General features: G+C 39.5%; 1 protein-coding gene across 1 annotated transcript in view; it reads right to left on the minus strand.

Annotated features, from left to right (window-relative positions):
• FREM1 (FRAS1 related extracellular matrix 1) overlaps nucleotides 1-12308 on the minus strand; it is a gene marked incomplete at its 3' end in the record, with an annotated part of 61849 nt that overhangs the window by 2149 nt on the left and 47392 nt on the right. The window contains exons 29-34 of the mRNA XM_080638640.1: nucleotides 9911-10060; nucleotides 8489-8727; nucleotides 7721-7768; nucleotides 7258-7440; nucleotides 6886-7011; nucleotides 6072-6187 (exon numbers count right to left, since the gene is read on the minus strand). Coding sequence (XP_080494766.1) covers nucleotides 6072-6187; nucleotides 6886-7011; nucleotides 7258-7440; nucleotides 7721-7768; nucleotides 8489-8727; nucleotides 9911-10060 — 862 coding nt within the window. The remainder of the gene's footprint in view (nucleotides 1-6071; nucleotides 6188-6885; nucleotides 7012-7257; nucleotides 7441-7720; nucleotides 7769-8488; nucleotides 8728-9910; nucleotides 10061-12308) is intronic.

The following is a 12308-nucleotide window of genomic DNA, read 5'->3' on the forward strand; positions in this document are numbered from 1 at the left end:
GCATGTAATTTAGGGGTCTGACTTAGAGGGGTAGTGTGGTTCTGAGAAGTAATGTTGTTGGCAATGACTACACATTCAGTTAAGCTCAAAGCAAATTGTGTATTAACCACACTATTTCAGAATGAAGCCAGTTTCTTAAGCTCTGCTCTGTGTTTGTAGTTAAAGTATGACAACCCCAAAGAAGGACTTGCAAACCCTTACACTGAGAAGTCTTCCACCTAGAACCAAGCATGCAAGCCCCAGCAGGCTGCTCTTAAGCCATTTAAAGATCAGGGTAAATCCTGAAACATTAAGAGACAAATTGTATCCCTCATATTTGCCAGGAACTGTCAACCATCAGTGGCTCCACTTTCTTATTGATCCATCTTTTTGCCTGCCTTGATGTCATGTCGCCTTTTTACCTGTCACACCTACTGTTTCCTTCCCTCTGATGCTGAGCCTCTCTTATTTCTGTTGTCCCATATTTCTGACTGCCATTCAGTCTAACAGTGATGCCAACTCCTCCAGCTTCCCAGAACATCCTAGGTGATGCTTGATAGGGCCCAAGCAAACACGGCTCGTCAAAGCATGTTTTAAGAGAGCTAAAAACTTTTCTAACAGCAGAATAAGTCACTGGCATTATGAAGATTTTGCTAATTTCATGACTGTTGACAGATAATGGAGACAGAAGATCAGCGTTGCTCCAAAGGAAGTAAAGACTGTCTTCTTTAGGAGGTGGGACAATAACCAGACCTCCAGAGTGGCATGGCAAACTTGAATTCACTCTGGAGACCATAATCAGATCTTAGGGTGCAAGCCCACCACTAAGCTTGCTGCCCAGTTACAGACCCATACCTGGAGCTCCATTCCTGTTTGCTGCCTTGTATCTCTTCTAGCAGTACTGTTCCCATGGATGCCATATAACACCACATGAGATAGGGAAGAAGGCAAATTTTGCATCAGAAGGAATTCAAAGTATTAGCCCACAATATTCCGTACAGTCCCTACTGCACAAAATCTGGACCATTCCTTATACTGGGCACACGGTGTGGACCAAATTCATTGTAATGCTGATGGAATGCTCCTGCTGCAAAGGCCTCCTCCATTATCCCTGGAGTCAGCCAAGCAGCGGCTGATTCGCTCTGTTCTCTGCTTTGCACAGCAGGTCTGCCAAGGCCTGTGGAACAGCTGAGGGTTTGCCCTCACAGCCTCTATAATCACAGCTGCCCTGGACCAAGCACTACACAGTAATGTGGGTACTATCCCGGGCCCCCCAAGTTCAGGGGCCTTCAGACAACAAACTGTAAAGGATCTTGCAGACATCTTTGTACACGTTCTTCAGGTACAGGTGTGGCAGGGTGGCCTCAGAGACACTGATAATGACGTTACAGCCTGTCCCAGCACAAAGTGGTTTGGTAGGGGTCAGGATTATGCACCCGCTTATGGTAACAGGCTCCCAGAAGTTCACCAAGGGAAGCTCCCAGCAGAGGTTTTGACTGTTCTGGGACAGTAAAAAGCTCACAGTTAAGCTTTATCCAGGAAAGCAGACTCAGTTAATTCAGGGTGTCTTCCCAGGATAACTGAGTCAATGGCAGGATGCCATTCCCCCTCACAGTGACTACGGTTGGCCCCTGACCAAACTTGGGGCTAAGAAGAAATTTGGGCAGCAGTCTCTGTGGTGTCACTACTAGCTGAGCAAGAATAGAAATAGGGCATTTTATCTGGCTTCTACTTAAGGACAATCAAAGCCCTGGAACTAAGTAATATACTTTCAATAACCATAGCTTACTTCCTGTTGTTTCAATTGTTTTAGAAAATGTAAATCCAAAAAGCATCAATGTGTATCAGTAACTGCTGTATTATTTATGACGTATAGGGGTGGTCTAAGCCATAACAGTCTCACACTTTTACTTCAAGCCAAGTACCAGGGAGAGACTTCATCACTGTGAAAGGAAAGAGCCGCAATAATTATAACGTTATCTAATCTTTTCTCCATAGGAGTGCATCCTAAATGCAGTCTGAAAAGCACACATGACTGAAGAGAGAACAGACACTCCAATTGTTACACCTAGTCAAGGGTTTTGGTGTATTGTAGGGAAATGAGAACAGTCCTGAAGGAACATACCACTTAGGATAATATTACTAACTGTACCTCTAGGCAGAGTGCCAGACAAAGGAAACGACAAGATAATGTTAATTACAGAGTTATGTTAATCTAACACTTCCTAATTCAAATTACTGCAGAGAAGGGGTCATAATGTCATCTTGGAAAAAAAAAAAAAAAAACAAACCCACGCACATCATGGATTTCTGTGATAAATTAGTCCGTTTGAAGTTATTCCTGTGTGCTTTGAAATGTTTGCTATCAGCATTTAGCATCCATCATCTTAAAGCAGTTGCCCAAATTAAGGAAATATTTTGGGTAGCCATTGACCTTGAAGTATTATATGCAAAATACTTAGCACAAAGACTTTGCTGATTTTACATCAAATTATCCAAGGATAATATTAATTGGATATTATTGTCCAATAATAATATTAAAAGAGTTTTGTACCATTCTAATAAATTTAACTAAAGCAAAAGCACACTTGACTAGCTATGAAGATCTTTGCAACACAGAAGGACATTTAATTTGACATGCTGAAGCAAATCCATGTCCTGTACTGATGGTGAAGGCAGTGGGGAGTGACTGAGAGGCTCTGCTTATCCCAGCCTATTGTTTGATCACGTACAGAGTAATCCTAGTGCCTTGCAATAGGTGTCTAATGTTGCTTACAATACTTTGTGGCATTCAGGTGAGGCTGCCAGACATGACACAGAGCTTAGAGGAGCCCTGCACTCTGGAGTGGCAGTTGAAAATCAGACAAGATACACTGGGCCTTTAAATGACTCTAGGTACCTGAATCCCCGTGCTGCAATCACTAGCAATAAAACAAGTTAAACCAGTCACTTACACAACTAGCACAGCATTAGGATGGGAGGGCAGCAGGGTCCATCCTGCTTTGCACTAGGCAACATGATCTTCCATCATGAAGGATCTAGCCTGTTATTTTAGATGTGGTTCTGCCTGTGATTCCCAAGGACCAAAGCCACATGCTGCCAATATACAAACACCAAACAACGTAACAGCCCCTGCCTTATAAAGCTGGCAGTAAAGAATCTGAAATCTGACTGTATTTAAGTTCCAATTCAATGTTCAGCTTCAAGAAGTCGAAGGTATAACCTGACTAACAAAGCAAAAGACAGAACTGTGGGCTCTGTCCATCTGGTGGAGAGTCCCTTCCATGGCAGTAGTGAAACCTGTTACATGAGAGTGAGCCCTGCTGTGCTGACCCTCAGGGAGGACATGTTCCTGTGGGAAAAACAAGAACTGTAACATAAATCACAAAATTGCTGCTAAATCAGGCCACTGTGGGATCACTCAGCCATAATATCCCCCAGATGCTTCTCTGCATGTTGCCAGGGGCCGATTCATGCAAACAAAGCTAGAGAAATGAGTTCTTAAACCACCTTTCTCTGTGATGTATCAGACAAGGATTAGAAATCATACAAGGTTTTCACAGCAATTAGCTGAGATTTTTTCCACCCACATTATCACTTTGGCATACAGCAGCTTCCATCAAGACAAGCACATTTTTGTGTCTGCTTCTATCCCTGCCTGTGGAAACTGAAGAAGAGGTTGGTATGCCACCGGTAACAAATGAGTGCAATGTATGTCAAAGCTCATTAGAAGCCCAAATATGTTTCCATATACCTATGTATATATAGTTATGTCCAGACAACAATTGCTTCTGAAATAAATTGATATAATTCCTTTTATGGAATAGAATCATAGAAAAGCAAGTTGGAAGGGACCTCAAGAATCATCTGCTACAACCTTTCGTGGCAAAAGCATGGCCTAGACAAGATGGCCCAGCACCCTGTCCAGCAAATCTTAAAAGTGTCCAATGCTGGGGATTCCACCACTTCCCTGGAGAGGTTATTCCAATGACTAATTGTTCTCATTGTGAAAACTTTTCCTCTTGTGTCCAACCAAAATCTCTCCAGGAATAACTTTAACCTATTACTTCTCATCTTTTCCATGAGACTCCTTGTAAAAAGGAAGTCTTTGTCTTCTTTGTAGCCACCCTTTAGATACTGGAACATGGTGATAAAGTCTCTCCTGAGCCTTCCTTTCTCAAGGCTGATCAAACCCAGGTGTCTCAGCCTTTCCTCACATGGCAGGTTTTCCAGTCTTTGATCGTCTTTGCGGCCATTCTCTGTACCCTCTCCAGCCTGCCCACCTTTTCTATATAGCTTGGTCTCAATTCCATCATCTCAGGATAACACTGTTTTCTCTAGGAGGTTAGGAAGTTGGTTAGTTTGAGACTTACTGAAATAACTTCAACAATGCTTGTGCTTTTTTCCTGTTTTGCATAATAGAAAATGTCTAGCAAGAAAATTGAAAAGAAGTTTAAAATAATGCCTTTTTTTGTAGTAATAAAAATAATTCTTATTTTTCAATGAAATGGAATGATTTAGTGAAAGTTCATTCTAATATTTTTATTTAATGTCTAATTTTTTTTGATCTATTAAAAAACTGAGGATTGACATCTATGCTGATTTTATTTCCTTGTTGGAAATACCAGCTATTTAAATGTCAACAGTAGAAACATTAAAAGCAGAAGTACAACTGGTGATAGTGGTGATTGCCAGGGAGGAGCTGGGCAAAAGCACAAAATAAAATTTATAGAATTATCTTCTTGTATCATTTTTCAATGTGTGCAGGGGGTTGTACTTTTGTAAATCAGTTCCAGATGGAGGCCAGGATTACTCCGTTTACCAGGATAAAGCTTTCTTATTTTGTAATAGTCTGACATTAATTGAATCATCACTGCCATAGAATTCATTTCATTGTGGATTCAGTGATGCCTTGGCTTTTTGTGTAGGTATTTAACACTGTCATTAACTTACTGTTATGCAGTTTAACATCCACATTGCACACTAAAGCCTTCAGCAAGAAGTTACTTCCTATAAATATTCTGGGGCACCAGTAGCACACTTTTTTAGGGAAAGGGGAACACTTCCCAGCAGAGCGACATATGTTCCCAAGGGATCAATTGAATGTTGAAGTCTCCAGGGGAAAAAAAAAATTAGAACATTCATAGCTTACAGATTTGCTTGGGTAACTAACAAAATAAAGGCAGGTGATAGAAAAACATTTCAGAAGCCAAAATTTGAAGTAAACCATTCAACAATGTGAGATTTGTGGTAACCTCAAAAAGCAGGTAGCATTTATATCTTAGTAAAGAATAGCTTCCATCAGTTGGGAGGTATGAGAACCAAAACTTCCCTTTTGTGTGTTACCAAGACAACATAATCTGGCATGTCAGAGTGGAATGAATCAAGGTTTGTTATGCATGCTGGTGCATGTTTCATGTTTCCTGCATGTTCTTCAAGCACTTACAGAATACATTCTGTTTCTTTCATATCCAGTTCTTCCCTGTTTCATTTCTCATTTCATGGAGTAAGTAGTGGAGAGGTCTGTTAAAGCCCCAGCTGTTGTTCATCTTGGTCTTCAATCTGGTCCTCGCAATGCAACACAAGGTACAGAACATGCACAACCCTAGGGCAAGCTCCATTTTAGCATGGCTAGTATTTCTAGCATTCAGAAATCTACTGTTATAATTGAATGTTTTCAAGTTACAGAATCTGAAGAACTGCATCTTCAGAAGAATATAGTGAGGCACACAGGAGCTGGCAACATTGTGCTGTTTCTAAATAAAGTGAAGGTACAGCCAAGGAATTGGTGTGTCAGAGAGGACAAAAGACTGCTTTGTTCTATTTCTGTCCTCCCAGTCTAACTCTTCTGTTGGGAAAGTATCCTCACTGCAAATGGATAGCTTCAGGAATTCATGCGGTGAATATCCTGAAACATGAGAGTAGTAATATTTCTATTTTCCACTGAATCCCAGGGCTTGTTTTTCTTTCTGGGGAGCTGTGCAGCACAACCAAAGTGAGGTTTATTTGAATGAACTCAGCCTCAAAAGCAGCATTCAGCTCAGGGCAACAGCAGTGCACAGCAAACACATTCAGTCAGGCAAGTCTCTTACTGTTCTCTGCAAGCCCGAGCAGCAGTGTTCCAGGTGACCTTGTGATTCACTACCAGCAAGTAGCAGCTGCCTTCATGATGGCTCCATCCAGGGGGACATTTCTTCGTGCTTACCTCCTAAAATAAAAGAGGAAAGGCAAAACAGATTCCTGCTCACAGCAATTAGGTCTGTGCACTAATAATGAGGCTGAAGGATAGAGATGCTGTTTGTGGCCTCCCCAGAATTATGTTGAAGATGAACTTTGCTATGTGTCAATAATGCTACAGCATTGCTTGAAAGATGTAAAGAAATAAATGCCTGCCAGGGGAGCCTACAATTTATAATGAGTAGCTTTAAAAGTGACTTGATGTTTCATTTCCAAAAACCCCCTTAAGAGGCCGAATTAGTTTGGACACCATTTTCTGTCTCCTGCAGTCTGTGTAGGCAATACACAGATATTAAGCACAGACAACATCTTATGTTGTGGCATGGATGTGGAAATGGATGGAAAAGGATACCTTAGTGAGCTAATTTTACTAACTCACTCGCTCTGTCACAGACTTCATTCACTGACTGTCTCATCTACATCCCCACAAGCACCAAGACATTAGTGCTCATGTATCTTGCACAGGAGCACCTATGGATGACAGAAAGGAGAGGCAATCAAACCCTTATCAGGTTTCTGGGAATTTTTTTTCTGGGGATGGCAAACCTGACTCTGGAGAATTCTTTCATTCACTGTACAAGTCAATATTTGTTACATGTAGGTCCTTTGCTTGAAAGTCTCATTCATTGTAGACTCCATCTAGATGCATAGTTGTGGTGGCATTTTTACCTTGCTTTGGGAATTCCAGAATTGCCATATTATCCCATCACACTGAAATAACTTTTGAGTGCTTTCTTCATAATGCAAGAGCCCCTTTAAATCTTGTGTACAGGCCTTTGGGAAAAAGTAGAAGTCCTGGAAAGAGAACTGTCATTTGAACAGTTGAAGGAAAAAAATACAGAAAAGAAGCTACTTGAAACAGATTAAATAGGTTTTATATTAAACTTTATGGTGAGTTGTTAATTTATCCGTGTATTGGTTAGACTCAGCTTTGGAGTGGGAAAGGTTAGGCTGCAGATCTGAGCAGTGTTAAATCATTTTGGAAAACAGCATGTCTGAAAGCAGATGGTGAAAATGCCTATGAAACAAAAGGTTTCATACCTGATGTCTTGAGTTTGGTCCAGATGCCAGTTCTGCCTTATCAGCTTGTGGGATTTCTGTGCTCCTAGAGGAGATGACATTTATCCGTGGCTGTGCTTGGTTAATTACTGACACTTGAGCTTTCTTGTTTGCTTTAGCTGATGAGGTGTCATCCTCTATTTTGAGTGATACCATCCCGTGATACTTTATTTCACAGTATTACACACACAAAGAGAACAGGAAAGGGAAAAGGGAAGGTTAACACATACAAGCAACTCTAAAACAAAACAACAAAAAAAATAATTAAAAGATAATTATAATAGAAGTTATTGCAAATCAAGGGAAAGTGATACCACAAAAAAAAAAAAACCAAACAAAAGTAAAGTATGGGTCATTGTGAATTATTAAGAAAGAAATATTATGGAAAGAACAGAATCAGAAAGAAATCATAGAAATGTCTGAAAAATATTCCTAATACTCTTACTTTGAAAACCACATCAGTTCCATTTCTAAATACAGATGAAGGATGAACCTGAAAAAGGTAGAATAGCAGAATGAGATGGGCATATTCATGCATTATAGAAACAGAAAGACTTCATACGAGATTTACTACAAGGTGTAGGTCATGCAGAACGTATCTTGGCTTTAGTTCTTTCTGTTTCAGAATGGAACCTGATCAACTCTGAAAACAGCCTTTAAAAGTCACCTATTACAACTGTGTTTATAAACAGATTTCATTAACCTTTAAGATCACAGTAGTGGAATGTTACTAAACCAGCTAGTTAAACCAATATAGTTTAAGCAGGAAAATCAATGGGCAAGTTTTAAGTAACAGTTCCCTGTTTAGAGAATTTTCAGCTTTAATACTTCAGGACCAGATGCACAGCTTCTGTACATTTGCCTAGCTCTAGTGACTTCTTTCTTCTATCTGACCCATAATTTACACAAGATTAGAAACTGTGTAATTGCTGAAGTTGACTGGTGCATTTTTCTTCCCCCAACTTTGTTTTTACTCTCTTGCATACATGGATAATCAAAATTAGGATTTTTATTATTATTATTAATAATATTATTATTATATTTTTATCTCATGGTATTTTTAAATACCTCTCACTTGTGACTCAGAGAAAATTCAGGTAGCTTATGGTTATTACATGGTCAGTTAGGATCACTACAAAAAGCACTAAATGAAGATGTCACATCCCAATTAATTTACAGATCAGTCCATCACTGCATTAGAGAAATGTCTTACTATTCTGCCATTTCCAGTCACTCTCAGCCTGGTCCTTTTCTGATTTACCAAGCTGTGTTCCTTCTGTGGGTCCCCTCCATTCTCTCTTATCCTTTTGGAAGAAGCCGGTTGGATCCTTTCCAAGGGAGCACTGCCAGGCCTGGAAGGTGATGAGGAGCCCGAGGAAACTGGAAACAGTGTGCCTTTCCCCCAGTAGTCATGCTTGCTTTGGCCAGAAGAATGGGAATAGCTGCACTGACCTGAAAGCATAAAAAATGGCAGATGTTCGGTTCTAACTGCATGAGCAGATAACTGGTCACGTTGACATAGGCACATAAACAGCTTGTCATTAAAAGTTGGATGATTCTTTCACTTGGTGTAGTTGATTTGTTGTTCATTCAGTCATCCTCATTTGTGGGGTTTGCTATGACTATCACTGCAACTACTACCTGTATATGTGTTTTTATGCATAATGTGTTTGTCTATCTACAGATCAGAATTTCAGCCAAGCATCTGCTGAAATTACCTGTTTTCATGCATAGACTGGGGTTTGGAGTACTGGGATGTTGATCATGGATAGCCAGGCATGTTTGACTAATGTCAGTGGTACTTCTGTCATGCTCAGATAATTTTCTCTTCAGAAATCCAGGACACTAATTGTTCCTACAAACCAATTAGGTGAATTAACTCCTGATTTACATTATGATGTTATAAAGAAAATAGGTCTGAAATTTTAAAGGGATTTTTTGTAAACTGAAGTCTAATTCATTGCAACACAAGTATTTAAAATATTGTTTCAACTATGGGCCAGAGTTAAAAACATTCCTGTGCTTTCAGAGGACTCTGATGCCTTGCTAGTTATTTCTAATTTTCTACAGTTGCTTGATTTTTGGTGTGATTTTAGGAGCACCACATTTGATGATTGAAAAACAGAATAATAGTGCAGGCAAAAAAGCCTAAACTGTGATGATCACTGCTGTGTGCTTTAATGTTGTGGACTCTGTTTGTTAAGCATTAGAAAACGTATTGCTAAGAGCTGGGTTTAGTTGTTAGGATCTTTTTTGAGAGGAAAATAAATCTTTTTTCAGAGGTATGCAACATTAACCATTAAACAATAACAGGGAAAAAATTCTAATGGACCTAAAAACGTTATTCCCACTTTAATAAATGGGAACTGAACTCATGTTGTTACAGAAAGTGGTTTCTTTTCTTCCACCCTTTTCATTTTGTACTTACTGCTTACTCCACGCTGTGTTTCCTAAGAGGATGCATATGATTGTGTGAGAGAATAAAGAGTCTGCAACTGTCAAGCCTGTTTTCCCTAAAAGAAATCAAGCATTTTGATCTGAAGGTGAGTTTTAAGAACTACTTATGGTTGAAAATAAGTAGCTACTCAGCCAAGATTGTCCCACCTTCTTAATGATGAAGATCAAAAGAGAATACCTCCTTTTGAGTCCAAAATTTTCACTACAGCTTTTGTCTGGGTGCCAAGAACAGCATTCACAGGGGAGTTCAGAACTACTTCAAAGACTTCATCATCTTCCTCTAATCCGTCATAGGTAATTGCTATATTCCACGTCTTGGTTGACATTCCTAATAGAAATAAACATTTTAATTACTCTTTAAGTGCTATTTCAATCAATCGGAGTGTCAAAGGAATATATTAATTAACATGTCTGCAGCTAGAATGGAGTAGCTGGTGTATGCTATTGTGCTCTAACCAACTGACTGGACTCCTGCTGTTCTCTCAAGTAACATTAAGTTTGACTTTTTTCCTGAACAAATTCAAGTTCAAGAAAAACTGTAACAAAAAGTTGCTGCAGATGTGCAAAATGACATTACAATGCATAGATTTAGGACTTCCATTGCAATTTCCAGGAGAAAATCATATGCTTTTTATCTTGAGAGATCTATTCTAGAGACTGAACATTATTTAAAATACTTGCAAATGGATCAAAAACTGTCCTAGATTGAAGTACAACTTTTTAGGCAGACTTTATACTTGGTTACAAAATTTTTTGCTTGGTTGCTTGCCTTTACTGGGTAACTTCAGGCTTGCATTATGGGAATGATCCTTTCAAGGTAAAGGACTAGGCTAGTTATTAACCCAAAAGGCTAAAAATTTGTTCAGGAAAGGTCAGAGGCAGCAGAACAGAAACAGACCTCAACATACCCATTCCTGTCAACAAAACTTGGGAACTGTTTCTGCATCACAAAGTCAGCACTGACATCCAAAATTATTATCAAAGGTACATGTGCAACATTGTAAAAATAAATCTTTACATCCTCATGACACTGCCTAACCTCTGTTTCCTTGCTCTTTTCCAGTATAAATCTTCTAGCTAAAAGAAGCTGTCAGTACAGACCCATATACTTGGTTAGGGTCTTCTGTCCCTTTCTACTACAGTTTGTTGTTTGCAGTCACCGTTCCTATCAGTCCAGTCAAGAACACAGCTGAGGGTTGTTTTTAAAGCTTTACTAAGTAATTAATAAGTATCAAAAAACTTGAATTTAGAACTAAGAAACTGATGCCTTGAACATAAGAGTTTGGAGGGTCTTTCCCTAAAGTTAAGCGTAAGCCTAAGTAAAGAGAGAGAGAGCCGCTCAAAAAGGGCTGTGTGAGGGAACTCAGCTGGCTTAACTGAGAAGGTGACCAGAAAAGGGGAACAGTGTGTATCTCTCCTGTCACAACTTCTTTGTAACAATCTTGAGCTATTTTAATTCGGAGGCTGATAAGCCTGACTGTGTAGTACATTAGAGGACAGAATGATGGAATCCTGGGTCAGCACATTGTGAAGGACTTTTAACACTTATCTCTCAGGTCTTTCTTCCATCTTCTAATTTAAAACAAGCAAACAAAAATCTAATGATAGATAAAGGGTCTCAGAGAGTGGCTCATTGGTTTCAGAGGTTTCTTGTGTGTTCCACTGGAAATTAGAGCAGATTTTCACCTTTCCACACAGATTTTTTTTATTTACTGCTGTCTGCTGGGTGTCCTCTCTTATCCACCTCTGAAAAATAACCTGCATTTGCTCATTCTGTACTCTTACATAGTATCTGCCTTCTCAAGATGGACTGTAGTTGAAGATATACAAAGTAATCAGATTTGTGATGCAGAACTTAAAGCCACAATTTTTTCTATGGAATAGACAAGCAAAGCTGGGGTACATATGAATTCATCCATGGGATGCAGTGAGATTTTTCCTAAAGTCCCCAGGCTTTGGCTGGAACTGACTCATTGTATTCCCCATATCTGCTTTTCAAATGCAGGTAAGCACTTAGACCAGTTTTTATTATCAAGCAGATGTCATTTGTGTCAGCCTTTCACAGATGATGTGTTTTGTCTCCTCTGTAGTCACTGTGACTTTCTCCCACTGAAATCTTACTGCTTACAGTCTTGGGATAACCTGTGCTGACACAGCAGGAAGCATCCTGGGAGGCTTGTGCAGACTCCATTTTATAAACTCAGATCCTGGACTCTGCAGAGGTCAGACTGCTGTTATGATTACAGTGCAAGCAAGATGAAGTCTGACAATTATCAGGTTCCTTTGCACCTTTCTGGTCTTGGATACCTTGTATAACTTAAGTTGTATTCAGTTTTGTCCACATTTGGCCAGCATCCTGCATTTTACCTATTATGCCTGAAATCTTTAAAGTATCTCATGGCTCAGCTTACTGTAAGTCCTCTGCAGCTTAGCTGTAGGGGGATAAGGAGACGTAATTACAGCAGTTTTGATACTTTAACTATAATAAGGATACTAATTCATAAAGAAAGCCCACTGCACTTCCAGAAAATGTAGTGTCTTTGATCCCACTCAGCTCCTCTAGCTACAGATAGGTA

Source organism: Psittacula echo (assembly GCF_963264785.1).
Source record: "Psittacula echo genome assembly, chromosome: Z".
In the NCBI taxonomy this organism is placed as follows: domain Eukaryota; kingdom Metazoa; phylum Chordata; class Aves; order Psittaciformes; family Psittacidae; genus Psittacula; species Psittacula echo.